At 36.4% G+C, this 17,051-nt stretch overlaps 1 protein-coding gene across 3 annotated transcripts in view; it reads right to left on the bottom strand.

Moving 5' to 3' along the window:
• CDK8 (cyclin dependent kinase 8) overlaps nucleotides 1–17,051 on the bottom strand; it is a 56,629-nt gene that overhangs the window by 21,559 nt on the left and 18,019 nt on the right. For 2 of the 3 annotated variants that reach the window (XM_081327923.1, XM_081327922.1), the window contains exons 4-6: nucleotides 16,663–16,803; nucleotides 3,318–3,375; nucleotides 1,124–1,255 (exon numbers count right to left, since the gene is read on the bottom strand). In XM_081327923.1, coding sequence (XP_081184049.1) covers nucleotides 1,124–1,255; nucleotides 3,318–3,375; nucleotides 16,663–16,803 — 331 coding nt within the window. Of the gene's footprint in view, nucleotides 1–1,123; nucleotides 1,256–3,317; nucleotides 3,376–16,662; nucleotides 16,804–17,051 lie in introns of those variants that run through there. The other variant, XM_081327924.1, reaches the window with a different exon arrangement.

Here is a 17,051-nt window from a genome sequence, read left to right as displayed (position 1 = left end):
TGTTTGTAAGTAGGGTTCCAGATGTCATCAGATTATTTAGGACAGAAAAAAATCCAAGCTGTGTGAATGTGGAACTGAATTAAAGGTAACTAACAGGTAAAAGGCAGTTACCATTTAGTTTCACACAGTTAAAAAGATAATGAAAAAGACAAATCCCTACACTAACAATATTTGGAAGGGAAGAGAAATAAGCAATACTGCCATGTGTTTATTTATAGTTACCTCTTTTGATAAATCGGTTAGAATTCAAAAACACTTGGTAATAGAAATTTTTAGTAATAATGTAATTAAAACTAAACATATTATTTTAGCTCCAGGAATCAGGCTATCAGAATCAAACCATTGGCTCCAACGTGAATGATTGGAGCAAGGGTGTTTTTGCCTTCACTATTCCCAATGAAGTAACTTTCACCTGCATTTGAGGGAACATACTACTATTGGTTAGAAATCTGAGGAAACTAAATATCAGCATCCAGTTTTTGTGGATTTGAACCACTTTGATCTTAAATCTGGATTCAAAGCCAACAATCTCCTGTCCTTGTTCTATAATACAAGTCAATTTAAGTGCTAAACGTTAGGGACATTTATTTTCAAAACATGGAACATAATCAACAAATTAAATAGGGTTTTTGCTAATTAAGTGTGAAGAACACATTTAGGCAATTGAAAGAAGTCTGTATAAGATAAAGGTAAAGGTTCCCACGCACATGCGTGCTAGTTGTTTCCAACTCTAGAGACCGGTGCTCATCTCTGTTTCAAAGCCAAAGAGTCAGCGCTTGTCCGAGGATGTCTCCGTGGTCATGTGGTCGGCATGACTAGACGCCAAAGGCGCACGGAACGCTGTTACCTTCCCACCACAGTGGTCCCTATTTTTCTACTTGCATTTTTACGTGCTTTCGAACTGCTAGGTTGGCAAAAGCTGGGACGAGTAACAGGCGCTCACTCTGTTATGCAGCACTCGGGATTCGACCCGCCAAACTGCCAACCTTTTGATCGACAAGCTCAATGTCCTAACCCACTGAGCCACCGCGTCCCTCTGTATAAGATATGGCATAGCAAATAAGTGAGTCAGATTTAAATAATACAATATTCCTAACTTAACAATGACAATCACACTACTTACCAATAGCTTTGGTATAGTGTCTTGCTCCAAGCAGTAATTCTGGAGCTCGATACCAGAATGTAACAACTACTGGATCCAAATCAGCTAAAGGCTTCAAAGGTGAATTAAATAGTCGGGCAAAGCCCATGTCAGCTGTAAAATGAGGAGGGAAATTAAATTTTAACATATAGGTTGCTCAATACAAAGTGATTTGAGTTCAAATAAGGCAGAAATTCTATATAATTTAACTTCTGAACCTATTGAACCTATTTTGAAAGAATTGTACAGTGTGTGTTGTATGACTAAATCACACTAATATGAACTCTTTGTCATGCAGGATATCACCCATATTCTGATCAGTTCTTGGAAAATTTGGAAATCTGGAACTGAATCACTGGCAAATGGTAAGATGATTTTAATACATATAAAAATATTGATGCATGTTAAGACTAAATATTTTTATCAAATTAGTAACCTGACAGAAACAGTTCAATTTATAGCAACCAAGGCAATAAAGCAACTAACAAATTAATAAAACCTACTATTCAAGGGTAACAGGATTCTTCTTAAGCTAGGAAAACATTTCTGAATTCCTGGTGTGTTCACTTAGTTACCTAATTCTTCTCTACTGTGATGGATTTATCATATTAAAATAAACTATGCTTGTGTGTATTTAAACAGCTACAGATTAGTAAAATATATCACTTGCATATTGCTGTGTTTAAATGTAAATATAATGCATTTCTCAGTAGAAATTCCAATAGAGCTGAGAATCGGAGGTTGTAATTATAGAGCACACAACAAACAAAAGTTTTTTAAAAATATGAAACCTAAGCATGTTTCAGGAGGAAGGTACCAGATATTTGGATATTCATTAGAAAAAATCCCATTCATTTGCTCTATAATATGAAGGCTTGTTTAGCTATATGGAACTCTATTTAAACTTCTATTATATTTTATTTTAAAAATTAATTCTGTTCTGCATTAGACAATGAACATTAGCTGCTGAGAAAGGCAACTGTTGACAGACCACCTTTGGTTGCATGGAAAATGGGGAGAAAGAGAAGGATAGTGTCAGAATATAAACATCTGATTTTTTTTTAAAAAAAACTTTAAACAGCAAAATACCAACATGATTATTGTTTATCAATCCTCAGCTTTATCACACTTTTGTGTTTGGCATTGGATGACTTAACTGAATTGGAAGAAATGCTCTTTCAAATCCAATAGTAATGTGTAACTGTTTGGGGGCGCAATAATATTTTTCAAAATGTTGTAAATCGTTCATGTTTGCAAGAAAAGAAGGTGTCAATTTTCAAATAATATTTGATAGGTTACCTGCATCGCAACAAATATCAGTGCAATTAATGTTAAAAGTGCCATCTGTCCTCTGCTATTAGATCATCATGTTTCACTGACAAGAGGACTTAAATCTGTGTTAGTATAATTATTTATTTACAGATCTAAGTGACTGAGTGTTCAGTTTTAGCCTAATTCTATTTCTTTCTAACAGAAATATACATTGGTTTCAAAGAAAACCAGCTATTTTTAGCAGACTGCTGTTCAACAGTCTCATCTAATGAAGATCATGTTAATTCCATGTAAATTCATCTTAGAAAAGGAATTTAGAGAAAATTAAATATCTTTAAACGTTCTGCAATAATGTCTAGATATATCTGCTTAAAGATTCAAATGCACAGTAGGCATTTGCTGATGCATATGTCCCCAGGACACTGACATGCAGTCATAATATGCTTGATTATAACATGTTGTTTTACTATTATATTAGATGTTGTTTTAATATCTTGAAAGAACTTTTTAAATAGAATATAGAATTTCCAGATTATGAAAAATAGTTTCACCAGAAATAAAGATACAATTTTCAGTTTTTTCCTATTAAAAATATAGTTTTTCCTGTTTCCTATGACTGAGGAATTAATTTAGCTTTGCATAAGTACTTTTCCAAATACAACTGTTAAATTTATTATTAAATGTTAAAATTACTGAAGAAAATTACAACATTTTTAATGAAAGCAGAGCCCAGTTTAGGTTCTCCCAGCCTATAACCTGCTCTAATGTTGTCCAACGTGAACATTTTACCTCTCTTCATTTGATCTGTGATCTGGTAGATTTTAATAATAAGTATTGACCTATGCACTGTTAGAACATACTGTCTTAAATGCTACACTAGGACTTATCAAAGATATAAACATACCAATTTTTACTCTTCCTCGCTCAGGACCTTCACCCATAACTAAAATATTAGCAGGTTTCTGTGGAAAAAAAAAATAAATACACAATACATATACCAAAGTATACCTAAACATTTGTGGCTGAAATTAGCTTTACTTTTCCAATTTTAAATCAAAATGCAGTGGAATGTTAAAAGTGATAAAGCCTGTACATTATTAGTTTGTTGTAAGGCTACGTAAGCAGCCAAATAATTTCCTTGATAATTTTTTTACCTCTTTTGTGTTCTCACAATAGCTCCTCAGATGGGAAACTATGTTCCAGAACACAGAGAAAAACATGTTTCTCCTGCCTCCAACTTCCAACATTAGCCAAATACAGAAAAGCAATGTACATTTCCTCCCAAGAAACAATGTAAATATTAACTATACAATATTTTATATACAACTATGTGTTACTCTAAAATTAATCTCTCTAATGAGCATTGTGCTACCCGTGCCTTGCCTCTGCAGATATTTCATTTTTAGAAAAACGGGTGCTAGTTTGATATTTTAAAGGCTTATTTCATGGAGTTTGTTTAATGTTTTTTTAATCTCATCTATTTGCCCAATAATTTTCTTTGACAATATTTTTAGAAATTCTTGTAAACAACTTGCGCAATTGCTTTTAAAATGTTACTGAGCTATGCCAATATTAAATTGCTATTTTCTTATTAAAATGTTGCTAAACCTATAAAAAACCAGTAATAATTGGATTATATTGGTCCTAATGGTGTAAATTCAAACTTTTATCTCTGAGATCGGTTTAAAGAAATGACTACTGTTCATTCGAGAAATCTGCCAGGAAAATATACAAGCCCTTGAAATTCACTAATATTTCAACATGCATGAATATTGTCATATCAGTGAGGCAGCTACATGGCAACATATGAATTTTAAGATACATATGAACAATTGAACATTTACAAAAATATCCGACAATAATAAAATTTCCTTTGATAGGAAAAGATATACAACAGATTTGAAAAGGATTATGTATGACTGTATATTTATGCAGATATTCAAAGAAGACTGCAGGTGCGTGCTAATATCAAAAGAATGGTTGTAATTATCACAAGGCACTATTAGACTATGCAGCTCTAGTAGTGACTGATATAATTATAAAGAAATCAAGGAAGAATACGTAGAATGCCTTTCTACTATATATCTGTGCAGAAATAACCAGCCTTTGGTGCTCCCGGAGCTTGTTTTCTTGCAAACGTTTCATTACCCAAACTAGGTAACATTATCAGTGCTAGCAATACTAGCCCTAGTTCAGATAATGAAACATCTGTAAGTAAACAACCAAGCTTAGAAAGCATCAAGATCCCCTCATTTCAACCCTGAGAAACAAATATTCTCCTTTATTGGTAGAAATAACATATCTCTTTATAAGGATAAAAAATATCTAAAGGTAAAATATTAAAGTTAAAAAAGCTTTATCTTTACTTTTTTTTAAGTCTGAATGCTGGTGTCTACCATTGTCATCATACCAATCTTATGATCTCATATGTTGGAAAATTCTTTTGAGCTGCTCATTTTTATTATTTCTGTGCATAATCTTCATTAAGGTCACAGAAATGGATTTTCCTTCCATTTTAAAAATAGAGAAAACAATTGATACAAATGTTTGAGTAAATAGACATAAAAATAACAAAAGGTTTTGTGATATCTAAATGACTTCCCCGTATGTTTTCAGATATTGCATAAAATGTTACTTTCTATCAGATTTATTTAATCACCAGAAGTAAACTTGGGATGAGGAAAAAAAATAATCAGTGAGAATTATAAACAAATGAAATGCACATGGAAGTCTCAGTTATTTATTACCGGTTATCATTCACAGAACAATGGCAAAACTGATTTACATATGTCATTAACAATCAGAAGACTGTTATTTTCTGTCCTCTAAAAACTTTTGGTTCTTTAAATTTATATATTTATGATCAACAAAATTCCATTAGCTGCATATCAAAAGATTTTTCTGAGGAATTAATGAAAATGGTTCTAAAATACATCCTAACAAATTTAAGAATGTTTTCATAAATTTGAATCCTGGAGTACAAAAGGTTTAATTTAGATTAGAAATGAATAATTCTGAAAAAAATAACACAGCTTCTAATTATTTACTAATTTTTCTCTTCCACATCTCTAAATTCAAATTCAGTACTGACTGTATATTTTGGATAAGAAATAGACAATACAAGAATTAGGGTTTATCTTCAGAAATAATTCAACAATGCACTTAATAACGACACCATACTTTTTACAAATTAAATTTTACAAATTTACAACTTTTTACAAATCAGAATATATTTGAGGAAAAGGAAGAACAACAGATTGAATGGAAGATAAACCTATCAGGACAATTGTGGGCAATTGGAGTAATAGGGTGGTGATTTAATGAATACCAATGGGCTCGTCCTTCCAAAAAAACTTCAACCAAATGGTCTTTCTTATTCCAAATAAGATATATAAAAATAGAGGGAGAACTATTTGATGATTCAAAGGCACTGACATGAAAGGTTAGCTGTCAAAGGAAAAAATCCAGAATAAGGCTGAAGAAAATAATGGCATTGACCTATTAGAGGAGATATTATATTATTAATTAGATGGTTGAATATGGTGAAAAATAGATAACTTTTAGAAAATAGAGTAACATTATAATTAAATAGGTAAGATGTCCAATTAGACTATTAGACTTTGGTATGAAAAGGGAAAAAGGGAGAAGCTGAGATAAGGGAAACTTTTGCTCATCTAAACATAAAGTACTTGGAAAACATAAATAATAGTCTTTTCTTGAATATTGATGGGAAATTAAAGTTTGGGGTGGAAAAAGCAATAATAGGACATTGTTTATATAAGGATATTAAGTGAAAAGACAATATCTATCTATCTATCTATCTATCTATCTATCTATCTATCTATCTATCTATCTATCTATCTGCATGCTTAAAATTATTGAATATAACAAAGATGTTTCTATATAGTTGAAAATAAGTATTTTGTTTGCCCAATATGAGATAATAGATATTACTGGAAAGAGAGAGGATGTATTTGATGTTCTATATTAGACTTAAACTAAAATTTTATGTATATTATTGAACAATTGGTTAACCCAGACAACACCTATAATGGTTTTGACCTATTAGAGGGGATATTGTATTATTAATCAGATGGTTTAACATGGTGGGAAATAGATAATTTTTAGAAAACAGAGCAATACAATAATCAAATAGGTGAGATGTGTAACCAGAATATTAAACTTTGCTATGAAAAGGGAAAAAGGGAGAAGTTGAGATAAGGGAAACTTTGGTCACCTAAATATAAAATACTTGGAAATCATAAAGAATAGTGTTAATTTGAATATTGAAGGGAAATTAAAGCCTGAAAAAAAGCAATAACAGGACAATAGATTAAATACAAGGATTAAGTGCAAATGCAATTAAGATATGTATGAGCTAAAAATTATTGATAACTGTAACAAAAATGTTTTTATTTAGTTGATAATAATAAGAATTGTACTAGACCAATAGGAGATAGCAGATATTAATAGAAAAAGAGGAAATATTTGATGTTGTAATATGAGATTTATACTAAAGACTTATGTATGCTATTGAACTATTGATCAACAATCATGATGCTTTTTAAATACCCAATTGTAAAATGAGAAAATCAATTATATACATACACACACATACACATACACACACACACATATGTATATGTAAAGGTTCCCCCGCACATGCGTGCTAGTTGTTTCCGACTCTAGGGGCCAGTGCTCATCTCCGTTTCAAAGCCGAAGAGCCAGCGCTTGTCCGAGGACGTCTCCGTGGTCATGTGGCCGGCATGACTAGACGCCAAAGGTGCACGGAACGCTGTTACCTTCCCACCGTGGTGGTCCCTATTTTTCTACTTGCATTTTTACGTGCTTTCGAACTGCTAGGTTGGCAGAAGCTGGGACGACTAACAGGTGCTCACTCTGTTACACGGCACTCGGGATTCGACCCGCCAAACTGCCGACCTTCTGATCGACAAGCTCAGCGTCCTAACCCACTGAGCCACCGCGTCCCTTATATGTATATATATATAAATAAAAGAACCAAATTCAAATGGTAAGCCCTAAATGGCTTGGGTCCGGAATATCTAAGGGAACACCTGCTGCCGGCATCATCTTCCCATCGTCCTGTGCGCCCCCACAGGGAGGGCCTTCTCAGGGTACCGCCGGTTAATGAATGCCGGCGGGTTATTCCCAGGGGAAGGGCGTTCTCTGTGGGTGCGCCTGCCCTATGGAACCAACTACCCACAGAACTTAGGACTGCCCCCGACCTTCGCTCATTTCGCCGGGACCTGAAAACTTGGCTCTTCGATCTATTTGGTCCAGACTGTGGGGTTAATTTAACTAGGTTTTAGATTTACTCTTGGGGCTTGAATTTAATTTGTTTTAATTGTTTTTATTTTTGTATTCATGGTTTTAACTGCCCTGTAAACCGCCCTGAGTCCTATGGGAATAGGGCGGTATACAAATCCAATAAAATAAATAAATAAATAAATAAATAAATAAATAAATAAATAAATAATTTAATTTATCCTTGAATGATGGTATTCCCTGATTGCTAGATGCCAAAACTTGTTATATCGAAGGAAGTAGTACAGCAACTCCAGAGGAACCTGGAGAAAACAGATGGCTCTTTGATGAGCTTTGGTCGGGCCAAAATTGGGTTTAATTCTCCTGGTCCTACTTGATTTCTCAGGAGAATATAATATCACCAATAACGTAGCCTTCTGGGCAGCTATGGAGACTTGAAGTGGGAGCACTGCACTGTACCAGTTCTCTTCCTTCTTCTGAAGTGGTTTCCAGTTGGTGTTGCTAGGTGGAGAGTTGTAGCTTAAGGCGTTTGCTAATTCAGGGATTCACAGTTTAATGTCAACATGAGGTTGCTAGGTGAGATCATCCATCAGGATAGGTTATTTCCAGTATGCAGATGACACTGAGCTTTACATGTCATTCCCTAAATGAACAGGCAATGTTGCGTAACTTCTATCTATTGCTGTAAGTATATGGATGGAAAGGAGCAGGCTTAGGCTCAGGCCTACAAAGAGTGAGTGGTTTGCTTTCAAAGTACTTCCAGTCTCAAGGGATTTATCTTCTTGAATTCCTGATCAGTTTGCATTTTTCCAGCTGGCACTCTGAGACTCCCGCTTAATGAACAGATGGTGGCCATGGCCATGAGGATCTTTACACTAATCACTCTTACATTCGAATTACAACCTTTTCTGGACTGGGATGTCATGTTCCAGTTTGGACAACTGCAATATACTACCTTTAATTTAATTTTAATTTAATTTAATAATATTTCTATACCGCCCTTCTCCCGAAGGACTCAGGGCGGTGAACAGGGCAAGAATAAAAATACAGAATTACAAAAGTTAAAAAATGATTAAATAAATGCCCATTAAAAACAATTAATACATAATAAAACCCCAATAAAATGACAATAAAAACCCCACCAATCCCCCATCAGGCCAGGCCGGCTTGTTCGAAGAAGTATGTTTTTAGATCGCGGCGAAAGGAGCGAAGATCGGGCGCCGTCCGGAGCTCGACCGGTAGCTGATTCCATAGCTCCGAGGCGCCCACAGAGAAGGATCTCCCCCTGGGGGCCACCAATCGACATTCTCTGACCGGTGGCACCCTGAGGAGGCCCTCTCTGTGGGAACGCACAGGGCGGAGGGAAGTTGATGCCGGCAGCAGGTGTTCCCTAAGGTACTCCGGACCCCTGCCATGTAGGGCTTTGAACACCATTACTAGTACCTTGAATCTCACCCGGAAGACAACTGGCAACCAATGCAGCTTTGATGATCACTTGGAAATTTCAATTGAACTAAAATGCAGTTGTATAAACAACTGTAGGCATTCCACGTTTTGTCCATGTAGTATCTCTGCTCTTGTGCACAACACCTGGCTACCACAGGGCTTCAATGTGCAATTCAAAATGTTGATGGTTACCAATAAAGTCTTTCATAGCTTAGGATCTGGTTACCTTTGGGACTGCAGTTCCCTTGATATTTTTGCCTTAGCAGTAAGATCTGATAGAATTGTACAGCACTGTCATCTCATGGGACTTAGGAGAAGCACCTTTTTTGTAGCTACACCTGCCTGTGAAGCAGCATTCTCTAAGGGCCATATGGTTCCACCCCTGCTGTGCTTTTGTAAAGTTGATTAAGCAGGCTTGAAGTGATCCACTCCCTGATAGCTTATCTTGATTTTATGACTGCGAATGACTTATCATTTTCCTTACATGCTAAACAGAACAGAACAGAATAACAGAGTTGGAAGGGACCTTGGAGTTCTTCTAATTCACTCTCTCACACACCCCGCTCAGGCAGGAGACACTATACCATTCCAGACAAGTGGCTGTCCAGGTATCTTAAAAGCCTCCAATGATGGAGTACCCACAACTTCTGAAGACCATGTGGTCCACTGGTTAATTGTTCACACTGTTAGGAAATTTCTCCTTAGTTCTAGGTTGCTTTTCTTCTTGATTCGTTGTCATCCACTGTTTGGAAAATAGGTTGACCCCTCTTCTTTGTTGCAGCCCCTCAAATATTGGAACACGGCTATCATGCCACCCCCCAGTCCATCTTACATTATATATTATCACTCTTTTATATTATATATTACTATATCACTCATAATAATACCGGTATATACTATATGATAAAATGTATCACAATGTATATTATATATTTATACATGAATTCTTGAGAGCTATTATGGTGTCCTATTCATAAGCCTACTAGGATCAAGATCAACATTTCTTACTGGTAGGAACTCTTTCATAAGTATTAACTCCCCATTTATCTCATAGAAAACTATTAGGAAAGCAAACCAAAATATGCTATACTTGGGAGGGTATTTGGGAAGGATAGGACTCTTTTAAAGGCAGCACCACAATCCAAAAACGCACAAAGGAATAGAAAGCTTTTGTACACCTTCTATATTTTACCATCAATTCTCCATACTGTATTATTTTTACAAGTTGCAAGTGCTGAATTTGACAGCACTTTGTAATGCTAATAAAATATTTCCATGCCACAATCTTGTGTTAGGAACCCTTCAGAAAAGTCTTCTTTGCATTATTTGCTAGTATTTTGTATTATAAATCAAATGGGATTGTGTTTTACTCTTTCTGAAAATAATGAAATGGTTATTATTCAAAATAAATAAAGCCTTCAAGTCCACAAGTTGCAGTAGTAAATTATGAACAATCTGCAATGCATATTATGTTATATTTTAGACAGTGAAAAAATATCACAAGGTTAACACCTTTGTAAGGTAGTAATTATTCCCACATTTCAGATCAACTCATACAAAAGGGTTTAAGAAATTCATTTATAGGTGAGAGTATTTTTATACAGAAAGCATAAGAGTATTAAGCTTTTATTCTAAGTGCTGCTTATTATTGCATTGCAAGACATATCAATCCCCGATAGAAAATTGATCAGTGGAAGGTTTTTGTTTTTTTTAAGAAACGTAAGAAGGAGGAACATAAGACATTATCCAAGATTTGACTGCTATTAGCTGATTGCTATTAGCTGTTTAGGTATAATTTAAATCACTAGTTTGATTCTCTCAAACATTTAGCACATAGTCTGCACATTTCACATGCAGATTCAATTTCTTGTGCTAACTGAAGCAGCAAGACAAACTAGAAACACTGCTTGGTTTAGGATTGTATGCAATTCAATATTCTTTTTTTTAATTAAAGAGTTTTACAAAAAAGTTTTACAATACATATCCCCAAAACCCACCCACCCCAAACCACCCCCCTTCCCCCCCCACTTCCCAGAGCTGAATACAGGGTTATAGATATAATAATCATATTCTAACTAAAATTATCCATTATAAAATTAACCAAATTCATAATGTGCTTTAACTCCCCTTTAACATAGATACATTCAAATTATTAAAAACCTAATAATAATAACTTAAACAAAAATACAATATTCTTGACTTGTTTTCCCCTACTAAGCAGTTATAAACCCAAATGATAAAACAGGAATCTGTTACGTTCAATTATTGCCACAGGTAGAAGGAACCAAGAAGTAGCAAGCCAAACGTATCCGCTGAATCACGACTTTATTCAGTTCACCCTATTTTATTTATATATTTAGAATTAATAAATCTAAAGCTGTGTAACTCGACTCTCTAACAGTGATTCTGGATGGCATACAATAGAAAAGTGATAAACCAGGGGGGGGAAAAATCCAAACAACATGAAACAAACGCTACTGTACTGCTTCCCACTAGAATCCTTCCCAGCATCCTGGCAGAACCTATGAAGCTTTTTGGATGAGAAGCAAAGAAAAAAAAGCCAAGAAACTCCAGGTGCCTTTTGAAAAAGCACCTTTCAGACAACCATGACCTGGATGACTTGAGAATCTCCATAGACATTTTCCCACTAGAAAGTAGCATGTACTGAATGAATATTTTACTCAAAAAACACACCACACAAAACAAAACTTAAGTACTTGTGGGCCAATCATGTCCTTTCTATCCCTTCTACCTTACAGATATAAGGATAGATGTAAGAGGGTGCAGAGTACAAATCAGATTTCTGACTTTTAGATCGTTTACCGGTATGAACATTATGCAAGTTGAGGAAACAAGGCTTTCTCTCTCATATGCTTGCATTAACTTTTCACTTCTCATGATGGAATAGCTTATATTCTTTGATAAACAGACAAAAAGCCCTTTGAATGGGTAAATAGCCGAATCAGTTATTGAAATATTCAATCGTGGAAGATGCCAATTAATCAGTGGAACAACCTGCCTCCAGAAGCTGTGAATGCTCCAATACTGGAAGTCTTTAAGAAGAGATTGGACAGCCATTTGTCTGAAATGGTATAGGATTTCCTGCCTGAGCAGGGGGTTGGGCTAGATGACCTCCAAGGTCCCTTCCACCATTATTGTTGTCATTATCTGGCAATAATCTGGCAAAACTGTAATCAGCAGTAAATACTAAAGAAGGAAACTTTATCATTATGCTCTCACAAGTTGCAGTATAGTCATTACAACTGCTCTTTACTTAGTGACACTAAGAGTTAACACAGAATAGAGAATTTTGGGATCAAACAAAAGAAAAAGTGAATATAGCCAGTGGTTCAAATGCACTCCTAGTGTGTTTTATCTATAAATCCAAAATAGTAGAGGTTTGAATGAACACATAGGATTCATTATCTATTTGTATGAAAAATGTTACATAAATAGATGGGTTGTGTTTATTATTCAGTTAACATATAGACCAGGGGTGTCAAACTCAATTTCATTGAGGGCCGCATCAGCATTGCAGTTGCCCTCAAGGGGCCGGGTGGGTATGGCCAGGGTGGGCGTGGCCTACTAGGTGGGCGTGGCCAGCTCTACATCATTTGCATCAAGGGTGCCTATAGGGGCCTGGGCAGGAGTGGGACAGATCTGAGGGTCTCTGGCAGAAGGAGGGTCTCTGGGCCAGGGCCAAGGCAGTGGGGGCCATTCCCTCATTGTTTCCAGGATGGCTTCGCGGGCCACATGAAACCACTTTGCGGGCCGGATCTGGCCCCCGGGCCTTGTGTTTGACATGTCTGATATAGACAAACAAGATTGGATGACAAGGAATAGGACACTGCCCGAAAGTGTGCAAAGGTTCCCACAACTGCCTCCTGCTTTTCAAGCAGGAGCTGTGAGTCGAGGAGGACCTCCAGATTGTGCACCACGTCTGTCTGGGATGGTGCTGTCTCATCCAGAACTAGACATGGAAGAATCCTGTCTCTGGATGGTCCAAATATCCACAGCCACTCCATCTTGCTAAGGTTGAGTTAGAGCTATTTTGCCCATCCAGGTCTGAACAGCTCTAGATATTGGGATAGGACATCCACAGCATCACTCAAGGGCCTGGAGTAGAGGTATAAAGCTGGGTGGAATCTGCATATTGATGACATCTCACCACAAACTGATGAATCATCTCACCCAGTGACTTCAAGTAGATATTAAATAGGAGAGGAGAGAGCACTAAGCCCCGAGCATGGGTTGGATCTCTTCTCACCTATCAGTAGCAACTGAAACTGATCTGGAGAAAAGAGGAGAAGCAATACAACACAGTGATACTCATCTCCAATTTCTTAAGCCAACCCAGAAGGATACCATAATCGATGGTATCAAATGCCTCTGAGAGGTCAAGACAAGTCAGGATGGATGCACTATTTCAGAGGTCACCCATAGGTGCAATCAAGGCCACTCAGTCCCAAATCCTGGCCTGAATTCCAACTGAAGGTAGACCAGACAATCCCATTCCATCCAAGGTCCAAGGCTGTCACTCACATTCCCTTCCTTGGGATCTTGGCTAGTACCAGACCTGGAAACCAGCCAGCCAGATCTCAAAGAGAGGAAACCTGCCCTCCTGTCCCCACCAGGTCTTGGTCTAGCTACATCAGTTAATAATCAAGTTGTGGATCAAGGTGGCTTTATTACAAACTGATTTAGCATTTTCCACTATTAGTCAACAGCCGAGGACCTTGACAGCCTGCCATCTGGGGCCTGGGGTTGAGAATGAGAGACTGGAATGTGTCACAGAAACAAAATATCTGTGGCTCAATCTCTCCCATCCTATTTTTCTCTACCTGTCATTACCTTGATTTTACTGCTTGCTTCCATCCCTTCAGAGCCTTCCTCATTCCCCTGTCCATAGAAATCCATGCCCCGACGTCTGACTCCCAACTCATATATACAATCCAAATGAGGTCTTGCTGCCTAAGGTGCTTCTGCTTAGCAGTTAGCAACAATGGACAATCAAGAATCCACTTCATCTTCTAATTACAGTCAAATACTGCTTCTCTCACTGGACTGTACCTCATCACTCAAACCCGCACATGCCTGCGCACACACGCGCACACAGACCATTCACAGCTCTCACATGTGAAGAAAGGCTGCTCCACCCTCTAAATCCTTCTGCTAGACATTAACACTCCAGCATCTTCTTATTGAACAGACCATGTGGAGATGTCTACTCTACTATATTCAACAATTGACTGGGAGAGAGGAGCTGCAGCTACAGGACTCTGGTACCAGTCCAGCCCTCTCTTGGATCCACCACAGCAAACCTCTCCCTAATGATCTTAGCAGGTAGGCAGTCCTCATCCGTGTCCCAGTTCTGTAGATTTATCATTTCTAAAGTTTATCTTTTTATGCAGATTAGCCTGTTGGATACTAGTCTGAAAAGTAACGAATCTGCAGTTGCAGGACTATATCATAATGAAGTCTTCAAGTTCCCTTGCAGCTATTCATATATAATTTGAGCTTATCTCCAAGCATGTAGATAAGTAGAGAACCAATGCTGATAATATAGCTTTTCCTGTCTTGATTCAATATTTGTCAAATGCAATGGAGGTATCTAGATGAACTGTGGCTGCTGATCCATTTCAGAACAGTCTAACATCCGTAAGTAGAACAAGTTGCTTAATCTACACTATATTCAGAACTGACCTACAAGGTTCTAATAAATTCATCCATTTATTCTATTATTCAATGGGGGTGTGGGTGACAATAACTGCACAGAGAAAAATTATTTTGAAAGAAATCGTTTCTCCTTTCCATACTATTTGAACATGAAATTCAAAACAAAACGTGTAGCAGTAGAACAAAAATGTAGGCTTCAGTTCAAAAGCAACTTTGAATGAATTCCAAGAATAGTGTGCCAAAAGCTCTTCATAAAAGTCAGGTATTTTATTTATTAGCTATTATTTATATGCCACTGAGTTGAGCAACACTATATGCCCTGCAAGGTGCAAATAAACCCATTTATAAAATCAGTATCAAATTAACATCTTTAAAACCATGTATTTGTCTTCAGCTAAGAATTTCCATCACTGAGAGGCCCATGGAAAAGGACTATTTTAACCATCTTCTGAAACAATAAAACAGCAGAACCTAACATGATCTCAGGAGGATAGCTGTTATAAGGTGAGGGGGGCTGGCAATAAGAATACCATTTTCTGGATCCTGACCCTGCTCACCCTAGATAGGCACTTGCAGTACCCTTTTTTGTCTAAATCAATGTTTCTTAGCCTTCACAACTTTACGATGTGTGTACTTTAATTTCCAAATGTTCTAGGATAGCATGCTTGCTGGGGAATTCTGGGAATTGAAGTCCACACATCTTAAAGTTGCCAAGGTTGAAAAACACTGATCTAGGATTGTGTAGAGCAGGCAGATTCTGAAGAAGATAGCCCCCAAAATAAGCATTTTTTTCTTTAACTTTGAAGAGTTCTTTAGCAAACCTGGGTTTTAGAGCATTTGTTTACTTAAAACATTCTCCCATAGAGTTATTCTAAACATTTCTACAAACATAAAGACCATGCATCCTCATTCATACATGTGCGCTATATGGAATTTGATGGGCAAATATATTTTCCTACACTAATATTGACTGCACTGAAGAAAACAATATAGAAATGAGTTGCAATGTGAAAGTGATTTGCAGCAAAGGAAGAACAAGTATTTTTTGAATTAAGGTTGACTTCTGGTAACCACACAGATATTTTCATAGAGTTTTAAATACAGGAGTGATTTGCCATTAATTTTCTTCAACCCAGCCTGCAACCCTGGGATTTTCCAGTTTCTACTATCCAAGTACTAAGCAGCTCTACCTATTTAAGTGTGTGGTTTTCTTTAAAAAAAAATCAGATTAGATGCTGCACTTGCTGACAATTTGTGCCGGATCCAGGCAAGGAGAACATTTTTCTGACACAAAAAAAAATCTTAATACTATAAAATGCACTAATGATCATTAGCTTAGACAAAAAGCGAAGTATGAATACCATACTAATGGCTATTAGGCCCTAGTTCCAATTAAGTCATGCCAAAAGCAAGAATGTGTATTATGCTAGAACTGCAGTGTCAACCCATCTGGAGAATCTGATAGGGAAAGCCTAGACATACTTTTGGATTACTCCAATAAGGCAACGTGTGTTCTTAAAAGCATTCACAAAAAGTAAGAAATGTAATTTAAGCAATTGACAAGTCAAATATGCAAGTTATATTGATACGGCCCTACTCCTTACCTAGTAGGTTTTGTCTTGTTTTTTAAAATAAGAATACAAAAGCAGCTATGCTGTTTCTCTTGCCAAATATTGAAAAAAAGGATATGACATAAAAACACATATTCAAATAGACACATGCCTGCTAAGTTAAACTTGAAAACAAACTATTAATACTTTATATGTAATATACTGTGCAAAATATTATCACTAGATAAAAGCCTTATATCGATTTCTAATCCCCACTGTAGATCTACTTACCAAATCCCTGTGTAACACCCAGTTAGCATGTAGATAATGAATGCCATCTAAGATCTGATATAATAGAGATTTCACCATTCCCCGAGGCAACTGAACTGGCTTCTTGTTTGCCTTAGAAGCTCTGTGAAATTTTATTATGTGCTAAAAAACAAACATGATTGATCAGCATGGAAACAGTTTGATTCAATGTTTTATTATAGCCAAAATGTCTACTGCATTCATTACTGAGTTGGCATTTCTGAAATTAGAACAAGAATTATGTATATCACTTTGTAACTGTTAATCTTCCTTTTCATTTAACTTTGTACTCAGCAATTTTGTCCTTAAATTTGCTATATTTGTATGTTTGTGTGTGTGTGTGTGTGTGTGTGTGTATGTATAACACACAT

The sequence above is a fragment of the Vipera berus genome, assembly GCF_964194415.1.
Source record: "Vipera berus genome assembly, chromosome: 4".
Classification (NCBI taxonomy): domain Eukaryota; kingdom Metazoa; phylum Chordata; class Lepidosauria; order Squamata; family Viperidae; genus Vipera; species Vipera berus.
This window is presented reverse-complemented; position numbering and strand designations above follow the sequence as displayed.